This window comes from Brachyhypopomus gauderio, chromosome 12 (assembly GCF_052324685.1).
Source record: "Brachyhypopomus gauderio isolate BG-103 chromosome 12, BGAUD_0.2, whole genome shotgun sequence".
NCBI classification, from domain to species: Eukaryota; Metazoa; Chordata; class Actinopteri; order Gymnotiformes; family Hypopomidae; genus Brachyhypopomus; species Brachyhypopomus gauderio.
Window position 1 is genome coordinate 17975925 of NC_135222.1, and position 20408 is coordinate 17996332.

Consider the following 20408-nt stretch of genomic DNA (forward strand, 5'->3'; position numbering starts at 1 on the left):
AGCCCGTGGCTGAGAGTCTCTGAGCGTCTCAATACGTACACCTAGTGGCAGGACTCTGCCATAGCACCCCTCAACCGGAAATGAGCTAATGTTTTCATATGCAGCTGATAACAAGGAGAATACTTGTTGAACTAAGGTAGCTATTTTAGTAAGTTAAATGACTATATATATATATATATATATATATATATATATATATATATATATATATATATATATATAATTTATATAAATTATAATGATTTTTCTTAGTAGAAACTGTGCATTGATTGCACTACTTAGCAGAAATCATTATTGGGGTGCAGAACATTCATCTCCTGGTCACAAGCTTCCTCTGTGTAGGACTAGCGTATCTTGCAGCACACTATAAATGTGTTCAGTTTATATGAACTGTATATGAAGGGTTTAGGTTAGGAAGGACTTAGGGCTACGAGGGTTTCTGAGTTTAACCTTTAGAATATTTGTCACCTGAGTGTCAATAAAACATGCATCAGAACATTAGAGGTGAGGGCCGTCCTCAGTGAAGCATGCTGAGGAGAGGGCTAGCTTCTGAAAGAGCTACAACACGTTCGTGTGAGACAGGAAGGGTGTTTTCCAGTGTGTGGGTCACATGGCAGCGTGCCCACGCCACTGGACCTGAAGGAAAACAGCTTCCTCCGGCTCCTTCCTGGACAGACGTGAAAGTCTGAGACAGAACAGAGAACCATGTTCCATCACAGACACATGCACAGAGTGAAGAGAAGAGAGGGGTAAGAGCTTTCACACCTTCTCTCTCTGTCTCTCTCTCTCTCTCTCTCTCTCTCTCTCTCTCTCCTCTCTCTCTCTCTCTCTCTCTCTCTCTCTCTCTCTCTCTCCTCTATCTTCATCTTTCTAATCTGTTGCCATGGGTTTCTGCTGATCTTTGTGGTGAGTTGTGCCCATACAGAAACTAGATTGAAATGTTGTGTTTGATTTGAGATTGTAATATATCGTATGACATTGGTTGGGCAGAGTTACTAAGATGGCAAAGATAACTTTTGTTTACATAAAGGCTAGTTATGAATATGAACAAATAAAATGGGGAGGGAGGACAAAACAGTGATATGTGATTTACTGCTCAAAGGATATTAAAGGATATTAAAGGATATCAATGTCAACCAAAGAAACACTTTTCATGATATTTGTGTTCACTACAACATGGTAATCTAATAGGCCAAAGGAGAGTAACTGAAAATCCATGTCTGTGAGAGAAACTACTCCTGTGCACTTTAATATATGTCCCACTAGATGGCAGCAGACTAGTTCTTCAGGGAAGAGTCCTTTGTAAAATGTAGACGCTGTATCTTAAATGGGGACTAGTAGTAATTGTACTGCTTTTTATTATACCAGAAAAATTTGACACTTGGTTGCCATAGTAACTTTGTTTCAAGCAAAGATCTGATATTTGAAGTGAAATGAAACAGATTTGCAATACGAAAAGAACAAAGATTTTGCTTTGCTTCTTTTGTCCCTTCAAACACACACCACACACACACACACACACACACACATGCGGACTACTCCTAAGTAGGACGGTAAGTGTATTGTGCTTGTCACTCTTATTGCACTTCAAGCTGCTATGCCAAATGCTTGGAGCCATTGGGGTGGGGGGGGGGGGGGGGGGGGTGCTCAGATCCAGCATTAGCACAGCTGTGTCACATCTAGTGCCTCTCAGGAATGGGCTGAACCACTGGCACATCCACAGCAACGCTTACACTACTGACACATCTACTGACACTACTACTGACACTACTACTGACACTACTACTGACACTGCTCGGAACACGTGACTCAGACTCAGTATGAAAACAGGCAATTAACCAAAAGTGTCCAGATGTTGCAGTTTCTTCACAAACTATCTGTCCCAGACCAACTAGGGGATCTTGGTAATGGGCTCTGAAGCTTGATACAAAGGTGTTCTGTTCAGGTATTCAGCTCAGGTGTTCTGTTCAGGTATTCAGCACAGGTGTTCTGTTCAGGTATTCAGCACAGGTGTTCTGTTCAGGTTTTCAGCTCAGGTGTTCTGTTCAGGTATTCAGCTCAGGTGTTCTGTTCGGGTATTCAGCACAGGTGTTCTGTTCTGGTTTTCAGCTCAGTTGTTCTGTTCAGGTATTCAGCTCAGGTGTTCTGTTCAGGTATTCAGCACAGGTGTTCTGTTCAGGTATTCAGCTCAAGTGTTCTGTTCAGGTATTCAGCACAGGTGTTCTGTTCAGGTATTCAGTTCAGGTGTTCTGTTCAGGTATTCAGCTCAAGTGTTCTGTTCAGGTATTCAGCACAGGTGTTCTGTTCAGGTATTCAGCTTAGGTGTTCCCTCATTTTCAAATCAAAAGGTCGTAATGTTGATATTGGTTTGGTTATAGAGCTAATGAAAAGCCATTGAGTGTGGAATCAGTTCAAAATCCCACTCCTGATAGAACAGGACATAAAACAGGATGTAGAGCAGGACACGTCTATGATTAAGTGTCTTTATCATATGGTGATCAAGAGGTGTTTTCATTATCCAACAGCGTTTTGAAATATTTAGTCCAAGAGTGGGTTTTGTGGTGTGTGTGTGTGTGTGTGTGTGTGTGTGTGTGGTGTGTGTGTGTGTGTGTGTGTGTGTGTTGTGGTGTGTGTGTGTGTGTGTGTGTGTGTGTGTGTGTGTGTGTGTGTGTGTGTGTGTGTGTGTGTGTGTGTGTGTGTGTGTTTGGTGTTTGTGTGTGAGATGGATATTTGGTTAAAACATCCATAGACATGAACTTTTAGCTATAAGATATTTAAGTCTTCACACGTCTTTTAAACTTTTGCTTTTATGTCTCTTCCATGCACATATTAAATATGTAGCATCTTTGAAGGCAGCTGATAGAATTGGCATGAAATAGCTTTTCTACTGAGCTGGCATAAACTTCAACATACTTTGAGCAGCCTTCCATCAAATATTCTTAGATTTTTTTTCTTTCTGTTTTCTTTTGATCTTGCTGTTTTGTTGACAATATTCTAAGTATAATTATTTTTTTAAATGCGCATACTGACCAGGAATCCCTGTATGCCAACTGTGAATGTCTGTGCTACGTGATCCTCTGTTCATCTCCAAAACCTCCAGCCTGGCCTTTGCCCTGCTGCCTGACCTTTTCCCTTTCACCCTCAAGCTGGAGCCCCTACAGCCTTCAGTTCTGCTTGGTTCTGTTTTTAGCACCAAATCACCATGAATCAGGTCCAATTGGAGTTTAGTCCCATCACATTAGCACTTAGAATAAGGAGAGTAGCTGTGTCATGGCTGATGTGTGAATGCAAAACAAACACAGTGAAGGATCATCATCTGCTTCTCAGCTAAAGGCTGCTGTTTGTTCAAAGCCCCACAACAGCTGCTGGGTTATATTAGACTCCCTCTACCTCTTGTTAGAATGATAGCTGTTTACGAGGAACCTTGCTGCTAGTTACGTGATTGGATCTCGCTGGGCTTCAGACCTTCTGATCAATTAAATCAACCCATTTTAATGTCAGATGCAGCTCCTTCCTGCCGTTATCACACGCTGTGTGCAGGTTGTGTTGCAGCATGCCGGGTTTGTGTGTTTAGAGGAGAGGGAGGTGTGTGTCGTCCACATCTCAACCCCCCCCCCCCCCCCCCCCCCCCCCCCCCCATTGTTCACGCAAACCGCCATTTGAAGTGACAGCTGAGGCGAATCGGAGCTGCTCGTACCGTGCGACATCTAAATCCGTCGCCTGCTCCGGACGCGTGCTCTCCATACCCAAATCGGCGTGTTTAACGAGACAGGGGACAGCAGCTCCGCGGGGCCGGGCTTGTTTGCAGGCTTAAGGCTCCAGCAAAGCAGCACATTTGGCTAGAGTCTGCTCCAGCTGCTGCCTGGCACACACGACAATAATCAAGAGCATTGTGCCAGACGGATGTGCCCACCGCAACACAGCACACGCCACACACCGCAGCTACACGCAGAACTTCAGGAAAAAAAATCAACAGTGGCACAGAAAGATACTTGCAAAATTGCAACTCAACTCAACTTTGGTCTTGCCTCCATTGTTTAATGTTCAGACGTGACTTAAAGGTAAAATGTGCACGCAATAAATACATGTATTTATTATATCGAGATAGGTGTTGTCTCACTATGACTGTGAACATCATTTGACCCCCAAACATCATTTAAACTTCTAAGTTCACACCACTATTACTTCAGTAATGATCACTGATGAACGTGCAGTCCTGATGCATTTGACCTTGGGGTGGGATGGAACCCAGAAACCCAAAGGGTGACCCAGTCAGTATTTTTTGCACAACCTTTCCGAGGCTGTCTCATGAGCTTCTGACAAGGCCATGCATGGAGTTATATCAGGAAAACCATGTGAATAAATGTCAGTCTCTGCTCTAGTGCCGAGGTCACGACCTCAGCCAGTGTTGTGTATGGCACCTGCCGCTCTGTGACTTCTCAGCAACGGCCGGCATGTTCTGTCCGTGTGTTCTGTCTGAGTGAGGCGTCACTCGGGCCCTCACCCGCCCGTGGAGCTTTGAGGAGCGAGAGGCATGGGGGAGCGCGGACACATTTTCCTTGAACCGCAAATCTACAAACAAATGGTGGTCTTAAAAAGAAACTTAGCCCCACTCCCCATATCGGATCAGTACACCACCGGATACAGTCAAAGCCAAGCAGACAACATAGAACAGCATCTTACAGTTCAGCTGGATCTTTGTTCTGGACCCAGTTCAGTGAACACAGACGGAGAAAATGACCATTACCAACAGGTGGCCAGATGGTGCCGTCCTCTGACTCAAATCTCCATACACAGCTAATTACAACAAAAGAAAAGAACATTTCCTCCAGAGTGTCTGTATCATCCTCCAGATATTACACACATTACAAACATTACAGACATCACAGACAGCCAGTAGTGACTGAACAAGCTCATTTAATAAGGGGGTGGGGGGGGGGGGGGGTTTACTTGATTGCTCCATTTATGCAGCAGCTAAAGAATGAAATCTGTTTATTAAGCGTGTATGTAGGCCAGCTCTGATTACCACAATCAGCAGTGGCTACGACTGAACCTAAGCTGTCTGAAACCCATCAAGCGATGATTTGCAATCTGCAATCTGGACTGAGCAACACTGCAGACTGTGTACGATTTAGATTCATTAGCTTTGCTTTACATCATGAGATGGGGTCTATTAGTTCTAGAAAGGAATAGGGGTCAAAAATAGCTCATGGTATTTTTTGATGTTCTACTTTATAAGCACAACTGTGAAAGATTTTCTTCATAAGGCAACAAGTGTTGGACAAGTGATCAAATAAGTGTGACAAGGCTTTGTGTGTACATGCTAAAACTGCTCTGCAGGAGCCCAAGCAAACCTTACTGAGGCAGACCTGACCGAGGTAGAGGGAAGACCTGACCGAGGTAGAGGGAAGACCTGACCGAGGTTGAGGGCAGACCTGACCGAGGTAGATGGCAGACCTGACAGAAGCCCCTGTCCCAGCATGCAGTGCAGCTAAATGTGCACAGCCCCCTGCCCCAGTGTGCAGTGGCATGCCAACCTTCTCCGTGCCAGTCAGCCTGGCCCTGCTGACAGACGCCCGGCTATGGTAGACGGAGTTGTGGAGATGGCCAGCGTGGACTGTGACTGTTCCTCAGGCTGCTCCTACCATGAACCTCTTCATGACTCCAGGTATTTCAGCACACACCCCTCTGAGCACATCAAAGAGAGGATTTATAGTTCAGATAGACCAATGAGGAAATGACCTCAGCCAGCTTGTGTTAGCAGGCCGATCTCTCTATGAGGAGCAAATATTTGCCAGCTATCCGCACTAAACTATCAGCACAGCTTAGAAGTACATTGCATTTAAAACCCACCAAGCTAACGAATCCTCATTTAGCTCCACGACAGGAACAGAGAAAAGTCCGGTTAAATATTTACAAGGTGCTGAAATTGCATTACAAATGTGGATAATTTCAATATTTATCTAACAACAGTTCCTAAGAATCCAGTCAGGAGGTGAAAGGAAAGTTTGTTTTCTTTTTTTCCTTAACTTTACAGTGTAGCATGTAGCTTTACAGAATAACATGTATCTTTACAGTATAGCATGTACCTTTACAGTATAGCATGTATCTTTACAGTATAGCATGCAGCTTTACAGTATAGCATGTCCCAAATGAGAGCTCCTTGTACCTCTCCTTGGTACAGCCATTGATTTACTAATTCTTATTTTTGCAAGCCAACAAAAAAATGTTGTAACTGTTATTTCCATTATTAAATATAATTAAATATTATTTTTATCAGTAGTTTTAGGATACTTTGTTTTCTTCTTCAGCACTTGTTAATCTTAATGCATGATTAAAGAGGTTTGTAACAGTCAGGATTATATTACAATAATTATAGCTTTATTATTTAGAAATCTAGGCATGAAGAAATTTTTTCTGTTATATATTATACCAACAGGTGGTGATTTTGCTATTTTTCGGTGTTGCTTGGAGCAAAATGTGAACAGTAAGGGCCATTTCCTTATTGGACCTGTGACTTGCTAGTCGGCTCTCAGTAAGTGTGTAATTTAGCCAGACTGGTCTAGAAAGAGTAATTTCAGTGTGACGAACTGTGTTTAACTGGGAGTGATTGATGATAAAATTACATAAATATCAGAAAGAGCACGTCCTCAAAAACACAGAAGTGTGCTTGGCCAATTACAATGATCCTGTGGCTCACTGGGAGAGGCTGTTCCCCCAGAATCACGTCACTGTTTCAGAAATAGCCCCCAGCTGGGGTCGAACTCCAACCGCACGCTATGTGCAGCGCGCGGGACTCGAAGGCGCTTCAGCTTTCATGTAACTTTTAACAACAGCAGTAAATGTTTCATCATCATCATCATCATCCTCAGGCCCACGTCTTTTCAGCGTCTCACGCCCTGGAGGTCTCGTTCCTCCCGTCATTACGCTCAGGAGAAGAACTTGGTCTGGAAGAGGTCTTCTTTGTTAATCAAAAGCAAGCATGCGTCTCAGATATTATTTACAGCTGACAACTATCGTGTCACCTGTCTGTCTAGCTGTCTGTCTGCTCCACCTCCCATGTGGCTGTCGTGCTCTTGGAGAAGGTCAGGGGAACACATGTTGCCACATTCGAGTTCTGCATTTGTATGGTCATGCTGGGGGTTTGGGGGTAGGGTGGGTCATGGCGACCTTCAGCTGGGCACTGTGCCTTTAACAACATTGATCCAGTATCCTCCAGCCTTTATAAGCTGTCCTGCCAGGCTGTCTAGCCCTGTGCTAAGTCCTGTGCTAAGTCCAGTGGTAAGTCCTGTGGTAAGTCCGGTGCTAAGTCCTGTGACCATGTTCATACTCAGCAATCACAGATCAAAAGATGTACCTTTACAATTATCAATGCGTCTGTATATGTCTCAATACTTTACGTCCAATTATTTAATTATTACTACATTTGATAGCAGTTGAGGTCTTGGGCAAATCAGTAGAGATAAATAATGAAACAGTGCCCCCCCCCCCCCCCCCCCCACGAAAAATAAATAAAAACAATGCTAAAATAAAGGTCATTGAATATAAACAGTTGCATCATCATAGACAGGATAATTACAGGTGACAGCTTCAAATCTCTCATCTGGCATGTGGAAAACCAAATATGTTCAGCTGTAGGTTTAACAGTCTGTTTGGAGCTGAGCTCTGTGGTCACGGAAAACAAGCCCAGAGGAGGGGTTGGTGTCGGGGGGGGGGCACGTCCATACAGATGCCTCCTAACCCCTGTGGCGGGTGGGGATGTTGGGGAGATGAAGCGCTGGGAGTCCTGCTAGGATCTGTGGCGTCATGCTCCCTAGCAGGGCCCCGAGGAGCAGACTCGGGACACAAATTGGGTCAGGTCTGCTTCTTCCTTCAGACACAACATTCCTCCAGAGTTCAGAGTGGCAGAAGAGCGGAGTGGAAGGCTAGGTATCGATATGATAGCAGTCAGCATTAGACCGCCATGCTGTACGGCAAAACAGAACAGCATGGTTAATTACACTCACTGGCCATTTGTATGCGGCCTCCTGCACATTACAGTATTCTGCAATGATGGGTTGTTGTGACTGTCAGACAGAAAGAGTGTGAAAAAAGGGAAAGAAAGAGAAAAAGAAAGAAAGAATGAACATAGTGAAAAGATAGCAGATTTTCAAAACTGGGAGTAACTGAGAGTAACTGGGTGGCTGAAAAGAAATAGATTTTCAATTTTTAATGAGATTTACTGTTTTGCCACTTCATAGCTGCATAATTCTGTTGCTTTTATGTGTAATTATAACAAGTAGTCTGAAAAGACTCATCAAAAGACATGAGGTCTCATGCACTTTCAAAAGGAAAGTGTAGAAAAATTTTCAGAATAAGAGTCTCATCTGAGTACTGACCTGGAAAAGCTCCCATTAAAATGTAATTACATTTGCCTGATGGCAAAGGCAAATTAATACCATGGAAAAATGTAATCAGAGTTTGAAATAATATTTGAAACAAAATGTTATTATAGCCTCTTTCCTCTTGCAGTGATCTCTTCCCTATGAGCCGTTTTAACAGATTGTCTGGTACATGGCCATCTGAACCACTCTTTTGAGTTTTTAGACAGCACCTAGCCAAAGACACCCAGAGGTCCCAGTGGGGTTGCACCTGGGACTGGGGTGAGGCCTCCACACACATTCCATTGGCACCCGCGTGTGGTCATGTGAAGACTCAACATAGTACCCTGCACAGTAACATAGTAAACATAGTAACTTGGATTTCCTCAGTGATACAGGAACATTCTATAATGTTATTTAGTTGTTCTAGGAGATATACACAAATAAATAAAGAAAATGTGATTCTGATCACACCTTCAATTTGTAGAACACATGTAATGTATCTCAGTCTCAATATGCTGTTAATATGGTGATGTTATTTGAGAATACGGCACCTAATTTTGTCTGTCTTTAACCCCATCTACAGTGTTATCCTTTGAAATTCACTTTCATGATAGTCATTAGTGCCACAATTTCATGCAAGATTAGGCATGCAATTATGTGTTAAATGAGTGCTGTGAATAGAGGATCTTACTGCGGATGAAAATAACACGGCTAACGAGACTCGGTGGACACGGGACCATATGTACCACTGCATACATGCCTGTTTCACCTTCCTGTTTCCACATCGCCACGACTCGCTCTCTTCACACAGACGTTGCTTGGGAATGTTTTATGCCTCTAAGAGGCCAGGCAACAATCCCTGTTTTGCGCACGGAGGTCATTTTCGTGCAGTAAAACGAGATGACACAGGCAGTGTACTCTGGCAGGTCTGGTGCACCTGCCCACAGCTGAGAGATCAGAGCAGAAGAATCAGTTATGTGTCAGACGTCCAGAAGGTGACATTGACACGTCATTTAGCTGCAGACGCACTGACACACAGGCCCCGCCCTCCTGTGAGCACAATTTCTCGGGTGGGCCCCATGGAACATGCCTCCATAGACCCCCAGGACACACTTCCATGGACCCCCAGGACACACTTCCATAGACCCCCAGGACACACTTCCATGGACCCCCAGGACACACTTCCATAGACCCCCAGGACACACTTCCATGGACCCCCAGGACACACTTCCATGGATCCCCAGGACACACTTCCATAGACCCCCAGGACACACTTCCATGGACCCCCAGGACACACTTCCATGGACCCCCAGGACACACTTCCATAGACCCCCAGGACACACTTCCATGGACCCCCAGGACACACTTCCATAGACCCCCAGGACACACTTCCATGGACCCCCAGGACACACTTCCATGGACCCCTAGGACACACTTCCATGGATCCCCAGGACACACTTCCATAGACCCCCAGGACACACTTCCATGGACCCCCAGGACACACTTCCATGGACCCCCAGGACACACTTCCATGGACCCCCAGGACACACTTCCATGGATCCCCAGGACATGCCTCCACAGACCCCCAGGACACACTTCCATGGACCCCCAGGACACACTTCCACAGACCCTGTTGACATGCCTCCACAGCCCCTCAGGACACGCTTCCACTTCTCTCTGGCATGAAGGTTTGCTGGTAACTCATTATTCTCAGGAAGCGCTCCCACCCACTGTACCCTTCTCCTGCCACTGTTTAAATATCCCAAAAGTTTAAGCAATCATCCTCAAAGACATTGAGGGGACGTGTACTTCGCAGTCTGTAAGGCAGAGTCTCAGACTCAATATTAACTCGCCAGCTTCAACACAAACTGTAAATATACAGAGTCTTTCGCTGCAGGTTTTCAAACATTCGTCTTGAAGGAGAAGTTGCAGGCCAGAGCAGTGAGCAGAGGTGATGAACACACAGCTCAGACTGTCCAGAGGAACCGTGTCTCTGACAGCAGAATGGCACTCACAGTGGGGGGGGGGGGGGGGGGGGGGGGGGGGCTAGTGAACACATCTCTGTGTGAATGTGCACGCAGGAAACCGGAGCGACAGCTGGGACCTGGGTGCAGGGTGGCATGATAGCTCAGAGCCCACCTTACAATCCCCCCGTCACACCACAGTAACTGGGTCTTAGCATTCAAACTCACTTTCTCTCACTCACACACTCATTCCCTCAGTCACTCACATGTACACTCACTCACTCACTCACTCACACACTCCCTCACTCACTCACATATACACTCACTCACTCACTCGCCCACACACATATACACTCCCTCACACACTCATTTCCTCACTCACTCACATATACACTCACACACTCACTCACTCACACTCACTCTCTCTCTCACTCACTCACTCACTCCCTTACTCACACATACTCATTCATTCACTTACACACACATTCACTCACTCAATTATACACTCACAAACATATGTAACAAATTAAGCCTGGCAAATATATGGTCTTTTAAACGAGCTAAGTGAGCTTTTATCTCCCTTGTCGTATTATACACACACATCACACACTGTTTGCATTTGTCCCTTTGTCGCAGACACGAGTGCATAATCGCGAGTGGCCCGAAACACCTGTGTCACCTCCGTGCAATGAGGCTCTCCAGTAGCAGCTGCCTACTGCAGACCATGAGGTCACAGGAGGGCTCATGCATACTCTCTCTCTCCCTCCCTCCCTCTCTTCCTCACCCTCCTTTTTTCTCCCTCTCTCTCCTCACCCTCCCTCGCCCTCTCTCTCCCTCTCTCTCTCCCTCTCTCCTTCGCTCGTCCTGCCGTTGGGGATCAATAGCGCGGTGGGTTCTGGTCTCCTGCCCTCCTCCTACCTCATTATCCCCCCGTCCCGCTGCTCCTGCCTATGAATAGTCAATAACAAACAAACGGGCAGGAAATGAGGGCACAGATGAAGGAGGCCCTGCCGATTGATGTGTGCCGTGTCTGTGGAGGGCTGCTTTGTTCAGGGGGGCGGGCTCCTCTCCTCCTGCAGGACGCTGCTTTAAACGCTTTCACCTGCTGCGCTCTGAGGGAAAGGGTCTCTTCTTCCTGGTTTGCAAGTCTGGAGCTGAACTCTTTCTCTGTTGCTTTTTTGGGGGGCTTTGCCTTCCTAACTTGATTGATGAAGACTCTTTTTGGATGAAGTCTCCTCTTTGATGCTTTAACTCTGTCGTGGTAAATAGCCTGTGTGTGTGGCTGGGATGTGGGGAGGGACCCAGACTGGAGCCCTGACAAGACCACTCCGAGATCCACATTTCTTCAGCTTTCGTCATCCAGTAGTGGGAACAAAGGTGCAATATGAGATCCATGGCTCATGGCTGACTGAGTGTGTGTATGTGTGTGTGTGTGTGTGTGTGTGTGTGTGTGTGTGTGTGTGTGTGTGTGTGTGTGTGTGTGTCCAGCAGACTGTCCCAGCAGTCTTTAGCGAGTGTGTTGGAGAGTGGCAGACCCAGTGCTGACGGGAGGATGTTCCTGTGGGCAGGATCTAAAGGAGTCCAGGGCCCCGGTTCTCAACGGCGGTAAGTTACCATGACTACTCCATATACCTCCAGGCTGCTTCACACTCATCTAGAACCATTGAAACTTTTTTTTTTTTTTTACATGTGATGTGTTAACAGTATCAAAAATAGTTGTTATTATTGTTGATATTATTACTGTTGGTACCACATTGTACAGTTGCTACAATCATAATTTACATAATTGTATGTTTTCTTTTATAATTATGGCACTGTAGTTATTATCTAATAAAGGTATATAAAGGTAAAGTAGATATATGGTAAAACATGGTTGTGTTACTATTTACTTAATAATAATTTGTGATATATCAGTATCAAAATATCACTGATCAGTAGTTCAATAATCTTATTGCCTGTAATAATGTAAAAAACAGCTTGTATTTTTTATGTACAGTTTAGTAGTAATAAAAGTAGTAATGAAGTATACTAGTAATTCATTACCATGAACTGTACCCAGCTGTTTAGAATGGGTTATATATGTAAGAATATAGTTTTGCTGATGTGGACATAGCATGTGTTTTAAACCCACTTGTAGATGTATGTTGTTGATTGGATTTGTATTCATTTCATAAGCTTGCAAAGTGAACTCTATTTCACTCTCTCATCGATTACTTACTTGATGTAGTAATTTAATTACTTGATGTAATTAAATAGAATTCAATGGAACTGTTTATGAAAGTTTGATTTTTGAGCTTAAATCCTATTAATCAAATGGGTTTTACTAAGTAAATGTCAAAACATTGGATTCATTGATGTTATTAATTAGTTTATTTGAGGTTAGATTTTTATCTTGGATGAAAAGTAATTTTTTTCTTATTTGCTTATTATATATGTGTCTGTGTGTGTGTGTGTGTGTGTGTGTGTGTGTGTATGTGTGTGTGTGTGTGTGTGTGTGTGTGTGTGTGTGTGTGTGTGTGTGTGTGTGTGTGTGTTGTAATTAGTTTCTGCCTCATTATTTGTGACTGCTCATGTGTGTGTATGTTCTGTAAGTCATAAGGCTTTATGTGTAATATCTCATGATCAGTACCATTTACCAGAAGATCAGGGAGTATGACATCCTGGACAAGAGGAAGACGGTTACGGCTCTGAAGGCGGGCGAGGACCGAGCCATTCTGCTGGGCCTCACCATGATCCTCTTCTCTGTTGTCAGCTACTTTGTCCTGGGTATTACGATGGTGCGTGCCTACACTGACAGGTAGGAGTCCCAAACTCTCCTCAGGGTCTGCACACCACTTCTGCGGAGTGCAAACCAATGAGAAAAAGGTTCATTCTTTAAAACCAGATGATAAAAGCCAGAAAGATTGCAAGAGACATCATATTTTTAAGGTTAATTTCAAAAGAACCTGCTTGAATTCTAATAACTGAAATCTAATAACTTATAACAATGGATTTCAAATGAAGTTGTAAAAAATAATGTGACTTCTAAATCTGTTCCTGATTTTCTCAGAAATTTCTGCTGCTAAAAGGTTCATAAATAGTTGCTGTCATTGTTGTTTGACGAGCAAAATCAGCACAAAATATGTCAGGAACATTTCTGCTCATGACGCTCGCGACGCCCTGACAACAGCTGTTGGGCACGCTGTCCACATGTGAACATGAGCTGTGGGCGGGACACACAGAGACCTTTGACCCCAGGCAGCATTCACATGCTTAGACATAGGTGTGTTCTGCAGGCTCAACCACAGCTGTGTCTCTGGACTGGCAATGTGACTAGTTAATATGTAAACATATTTAGCAAAGAAAACCGTGTTTGTGTGCACGTATGTGGTGTGTGTGTGTGTGTGTGTGTGTGTGTGTGTGTGTGTGTGTGTGTGTGAGTGTGAGTGTGTGTGTGTGTGTGTGTGTGTGTGTGTGTGTGTGTGTGTGTGTGTGTGTGTGTGTGTGTGAGTGTGAGTGTGTGTGTGTGTGTGTGTGTGTGTGTGTGTGTGTGTGTGTGTGTGTGTGTGTGTGTGTGTGTGTAGAGGTGATCTTGTGGGAGGTAGGAATGAGGAGAGGGGGAGGTGTCACTAACTCAGGTGATGACATGTTGCTACATATTTTGATGTGTGTCCTGAGTATGATTTTTTTCTTGTTGGTCAAATTATTGAAACATTATATTTTGTATTTCTAATGTCAACATGTCATATTTTTATTATTATTTGTTTCATATATTCTTGTAACATTTTTCATTTTTATGGGAAATTAAGGTATTTTTATCCCAACCTGTCATGCAGTGAGCACGTGGTCTTCCCCTTTCAGCCAGCAGGTCCTCCTGTCTCTGCCCTGCTCTATAGCTGTTGTCTCTGAGTCTGTGCAGGGCAGGGTCTGTCACTGCTGGTATCTCTGACAGTAAGAAGATACCCTGCCAGTTCAAACTCTTTGTTTAGGGACTGATAACACTCTGGTTTCATAATGTTCCAAACAGTTGATTTTACTTTGCATTATAACCTGATGTAGTTTTGGATGTAGAGATAAGCAGTGCTGGGGAGAATGGTGAGAAGTTGGTGTGTGCTGGTGATCATTACAGCGTTTGTAAGCCTCACAAGCAGCTGACTGAGGGGATGATTTCAGTGTACAGTGCCTTAAAACCTCTGCCTCTCTCTCTCCCCCCTGGTCAGTGTGTGGACAGAGGAGTCGAGCTGTACAGTGTTGAACGCCAGTGTTATAGCAGAGATCAACTGCAGCTACAGCTGTGGTGGAGAGTGCTGGAGGAGCTCCAGATACCCCTGTCTGCAGGTCTACGTCAGCCTGAATTCCTCCGCCCGTGTCCTACGCCTTTCCCACAATGAGGAGGCCCAGGAGGCCAACCCAGAGGTACATGCACGAAACTCAGGCCTTGTGTGCTGTACACAGGCCATATGTGCTGCAAACAGATCACATGTGCTGCACACAGGCCGCGCATGCTATATACAGATCACGTGTGCTGTACACAAGCCACACATGCTATATACAGATCACGTGTGATGTACACAGGCAGTGTGTGCTATGCACGGACCACATGTACTACATGTAATCCATAGGACATGTGTGGTGTACACAGACCACGTGTGCTATACACAGGCCTCACGTGCTATTCACAGACGATGTGGGAGCCTAAAACTAATAACGGAAATATTTCTGAGCCAAAGATCATCGCTCCTTTCTGGAAGGTTCTGGTGGATTTTCTACATTAGCTGTAACACTGAAGGGAACTGATGGCTTCCAGTCAGTCTTCCTCACACATGCTGCACTGGACAGAAACTTGTGTCCAGAGGGATTTACGTATGTTAGTAGGTCTGGGTCGTCGTTTGGGAAGTAAATTCATGACCTTGGTGCTAACCTGGCCCACTTACTCAACCAGGTGAGCTTCTTCATCAAACATCTTCAGTGACATCATACAAAATGACATCATTCCGATTTTTTACATCAAATTGTCCACACAGTGTTTGACTGTGATGTGAAGAGACCCAGCTAAAGCGGGACTGAATTCACACTTTAGTGAATGAAACCAAATATGAGGTCACGGCCTGGTGCCCAAGAACAACTTCCTTTTACCTGTCTTTGTGTTTCTTACAGTTATGCACCATAATTGAGTGTGTTGCCATGTGGTTGACAACTCATGTCATAGTTATGGTGAATGACTGAATGTCAGGACCAAAAGTGAACCAAAGAGTTGTTCTTATAACTCAGTATTTATATTTTATGTAAGATACATACAGACCCTATTCCACCTTCACCCGCTCCTCACACGAAGGATGTAACATTAGTGAGACGGTAGGTGTTCATCATCTTTAATAGACCTTTAACAGCTTTAATAGACCTAAAACACCTTTTAACTTTCCCCACATTTGTAGAACAGAAGTGCTCAAATTTCTAGATGCCAAATATAGCAAACAGAAAGTAGTCAAAGCTTGATAGAGATCTTATGAAGAGAAACACCAGTGACCTCAACAGAAACACTCAGTAACTGCTACTGAGTAATTAGTGCAACGGACATGTATTATTGATTAATCATTTATTACTACACCATGTCTTTATTAATGATGTCATGCTGATTGCAGAACTGCCATATAACTCAATCAATGATAAATCACTGATAAATCACTGATAAATCCGTTTTGGGTTTTATGAGGACACAAGAAATGAAGATACAAACACCCATTTTTGACCTATTGAAGTGACATTTTACTGTATTGAAGTGATATTTTGGAGTATATAGGGTGCATGCTATCGATATATTGCTGAGGACACTGAGGACATTTTTACTCTATTACATTACTACAATTAAAAGTGTTACATCCTAATTTGAATCCACTGCATTCGTTTAATTGGTGGATGTTAAAGTTTACTTTAAATAATTAAATAACGTGAAATACAGTTTTTACTTTCTGTCTCAAGCAAACTTACCCACAAACTTGAAGAAACAATATATTAATCTTTATCGGTTACTTTACAGTAGCTAAGGTAAATATTAGTGCAGCTCCTTTAAGTGTGAGTGCATTAGGTAATGCTCGGCTCTGTGAGAGAGTAATATTACTGCAGGTATTTATAGTGCTACGAGTGTGAGGGGCCAGGGTTCTTCTGCCCACCCTTCATGAAGCGGTGGAAAGGTTACGTCTCTTTCGTGATGCATTGTGGGCGATCCTGATGCGTAATGGATCTGCTGTTTGCCTACAGTGCTTCTACACGCCCAAGTGCCGTAAGGAGCAGTCTGTGATGCACGCCCTGGTGATGGACATCTCCGAGCGCCTGAAGGCGCAGGGCCAGGTGTCCTGCTACTACGACCCCACTGAGCAGCAGGACAGCGCGCTGCTCACGCGTCTCTACGGCCACAGGGCCATCCTGTCCTCACTGCTGTGGCCCACGTGCACGCTCGTGATGGGCACGCTCATCGTTGCCATGGTGAAGCTCACGCAGTACCTCTCCATCCTCTGCGAGCAGATAAGCCGCATCAAAAGGTGAGTAGACCCAGTTCACACACACACACGCACGCACGCACACACACACACACACACACGCACACATACACACACGCACGCACATACACACATACATGCACACACACACGCACGCAAGCACACACACACACGCATGCACACACACACACGCATACGCACACGCACACGCACGCAAGCACACACACGCACACATGCACACACACACACACACACACACACACATACGCATATATGCGCACATACGTCCTTGCAGTGAGTTGTCAGAGAGGAATAAGGAAGAGTGTGACAGAGAGATCTGTATTCTTTGCAGGACCGGTCTCTCTCCGCGTACAGGGACCTCACACTCCGTGGATGGGACGAAGTTCAATAGGCTAATTCTGGACAGGCTCTGAGCAGCCCTGGAAACGCTAAAGGTCAAAGGGTGAACTGATTCTTCTGCTCAACCTTATTTCTGACTCCTTCATTAGACACTCTGGCCCACTGCTGCGTGTGCTCGTGTGCCGTGCCTCTGAGCCCACATCCACCTAAACAGTCAGACCACACTGCGATGGCAAGGGTCATGCTGTCCGAGTGACCCACTGAAACCTCAGTGGCAGGAACCACAGGAGCTGTGAACCACAGTTGTGAACCACAGTTGTGAACCACAGGAGCTGTGAACCACAGGAGCTGTGAACCACAGTTGTGAACCACAGTAGCTGTGAACCACAGTTGTGAACCATAGTAGCTGTGAACCACAGGAGCTGTGAACCACAGTTGTGAACCACAGGAGCTGTGAACCACAGGAGCTGTGAACCACAGTTGTGAACCACAGTTGTGAACCACAGGAGCTGTGAACCACAGTTGTGAACAACAGGAGCTGTGAACCACAGTTGTGAACCACAGGAGCTGTGAACCACAGTTGTGAACCACAGGAGCTGACTGGAACGCAACTACTCCAGCTGCTGGAGACACCAGAGTCAAAAGCACCTTCATGTCGTAGAGTGCCAATTCCTTCCAATGGCCTGAGCAGCATCTCGTCAGGGTCTGCCATTGTGAATTCTCTGCAAAAGAGCTGACGTCAGTACCTCTGTGTCCTACACGTACAGAGAGGTCCACTTACAACATGACTGCACAGTCAGGACACTCTGGGGAGGAATAACTACTGTCTTCATAAAAGGTTGATAAATTATGAAGTTGATAAATGACCCAAAGCACAATGACCTCACTGAACTTGCACGGCAGTGTAACTGAGTGAGAACTCTGTGGCACGTGTGAACATGAATGATAAAGTTCATTACTGCCCTTTTCAATGTCAATCGTGGCTTGATTTCTGATTACAAGGCCATTTATTTCCACAACAAGGAAAATTCCACCCATGTTGTGAAATATTTATTTGCTTATAGTCTGCACTTTAATCTTGATGACTGATTTGTCTCAATTTTTTGCTTTTTATAAGTTTTAAAGGATCTAACAATAAATCTAAATAAACAAATACATATAATCCTATATGAAGTCTTCTTCAACACATCAGTTGCAACAGCAAAATAGAGGTAACAATAGAGGTTACAATGAAGTTTATTGTAGCAGATTCTACTTTGTTGTAGAAGCACATGTTATTGAAGACACTCTTTAGACTGTTGAGGGACATTCATGGCAGATCCATCTCTCAAGGTCAGTCCTAAGGACACTGATGTACCATATTCACTCAAAGAAACCAGATGTACACCATCCTAGATTAAATTTCTCACATTCTTTGGCTGATAGTATGTAGTGTTATACCTGAACAGTATTAGACCTTATGTCAAGAACTTGGTGGAAATCAAAGCTTGTCAATCTCATACTATTCTAACACACTCTAGTAATTTCGCTGGTGACACTGTGTACATTGCGTTGAAAATCTAATGGATACCAACTTGCGTGCAGTTCACCAGTGTGTAACTGTGATGTGAAATGCTTTTGAGGGGCAGTTGATTTGACTGTCACAGGGAAATGGATTTGCCTATAATACCTGAAGCATGTCTAGAAAGGGCACAGAGCAGTCAGCTGAATGAATGGAACTGAGTCAGAGACCAATCAGAGCACAGCGCCGCTCCATACAGCACAACATCCTCCACAAACTCCGCCCCTTACAGTCTTCTCACACTCCTTCTGTTCTGCTGACTGAGAGGCAGTTTAATAGATATAATTATTAAAGAGAGTCAGACAGAGTGAGAGAGAAAGAGGGAGAGAGGGAAAGAAAGAGGGAGAGAGAGAGAAGGCACAGCTGGATGGTGCTATCGGAAGCTGATTGGGCTGCTATTGACAGTAAATGGGAATGTTTATCTACTCACAGAAACATTCACATGTGCCTAATGATGTGAACAAGACACTCATCTGATGACCAAGTAATGTCCTCAATACCTCTCCCTCCCTCCCTCCCTCCCTCCCTCCCTCTTTTCATTTGGAATGACATTGTAAATCCTCTCCAACTGCATTGTGGGAAGGTTTATGGCATACGCTACTCATAACTTCCATTTGTCACACCAGCTGTGGGCTGACAGTTCACAAGAGGAGATGATTTTAGATTCTAAAAACTGATTTTGTTAAGTTTCATTCACTATTTCTGTTCTCACTCTGCATTTCAGATGATCACTGTAATAATGGTTATAATGAAATGATATTCCTTGAAATATAGGAAATACACAATGAACGCGTATTCAGAATAAACTATCACTGATAAGTATGTATGCAGTAACAGGGGGCAGACTTTGGGACATCTTGTGGTTAAGTGCTTATTTAAGGACACATATTTTTAGAAGATTCATTTGCCTTCACACTCTATCAGAATAGAACCCACAAACCTGGGTCTATAACTCACTTGCCACAAACACAGAGATCCCTGCTCGCCCAGTAAGTGAGTGAGACCCAATTATACTCCACATGCAGTTATGAAACATAGAGAAAACGTTTATTGCCCTGAATTAATTTTATCAATTCATTTTGATTAACTCACATGTGATTAGATCACTTCCTTGTTAATTATAAATACTGATCACATATGAGTCCCAAAAACCTCTTTCATATGTTCCTGACAAGTCAAGAACTTTAAACAATACCGATGGCTTCATGGCACAAACATACCACTCCACATAACATGATTTTGGTTGGGTTACCAGCATTCGATCATTGTAGATCCGAGTTAATGCAGCGAGACTGTTTAAACTCGCCCCCATGACCAGGCAGTCAGGGAGCTTTCTCAGCGAGTAGGAAGCCCTGAACATCCTGCTGTTCCCTTGGCAACGGAACGTAGCGCCCTGGCTGATGGACACTTCCTCTCAAACATGCGGCTTCCTGCGCTGCGTCACTTGTTAAACAAGGACATCTGTGCATGTGTCTGTGCGGGAGAGACGGGCCTCCATCAGTAGAACCGGGGCAGAGGAAACGTAGCACAGGGAGAAGCATTTTATCCAATTAACAACAAAATAGCTTAATGGGGCACTTTTTTTCTCTCTTCTTGGTTATGATAGATGTTGGTGGTCCACAAATGAAGATCAGGGAGCTTTGGGTTACCAGAGCTTTTTTTTTTTTTTTTTGCGATTGTGTGA

At 44.3% G+C, this 20408-nt stretch overlaps 1 protein-coding gene across 11 annotated transcripts; it reads left to right on the top strand.

Annotated features, from left to right (window-relative positions):
- The first annotated feature begins 352 nt into the window (after positions 1–352).
- s100p (S100 calcium binding protein P) lies at positions 353–18316 on the top strand. 11 transcript variants are annotated; one of them, XM_077023412.1, is made up of 7 exons: positions 353–749; positions 5341–5668; positions 11816–11932; positions 12954–13124; positions 14527–14722; positions 16565–16845; positions 17156–18316. In XM_077023412.1, the coding sequence occupies exons 2-7, from the start codon at positions 5496–5498 to the stop codon at positions 17235–17237; spliced, it is 1020 nt and encodes a 339-aa protein (XP_076879527.1). In that variant the 5' UTR covers positions 353–749; positions 5341–5495; the 3' UTR covers positions 17238–18316. The 11 variants fall into 11 exon arrangements, with proteins under 11 accessions (XP_076879527.1, XP_076879529.1, XP_076879530.1 ...); XM_077023414.1 differs by lacking the exon at positions 5341–5668 and having other exon boundaries at positions 354–749; XM_077023415.1 differs by lacking the exon at positions 5341–5668 and having other exon boundaries at positions 355–749; positions 11819–11932.
- Positions 18317–20408: the final 2092 nt, after the last annotated feature.

Excerpts from the sequence above, each read along its gene's own strand:
- s100p (XM_077023412.1), top strand. The coding sequence starts at position 5,496 with ATGTGCACAGCCCCCTGCCCCAGTGTGCAGTGGCATGCCAACCTTCTC. Across the intron at positions 11,933-12,953 it reads GGCCCCGGTTCTCAACGGCG|TACCATTTACCAGAAGATCA; the intron begins GTAAGTTACCAT and ends TCTCATGATCAG. Across the intron at positions 14,723-16,564 it reads CCCAGGAGGCCAACCCAGAG|TGCTTCTACACGCCCAAGTG; the intron begins GTACATGCACGA and ends GTTTGCCTACAG.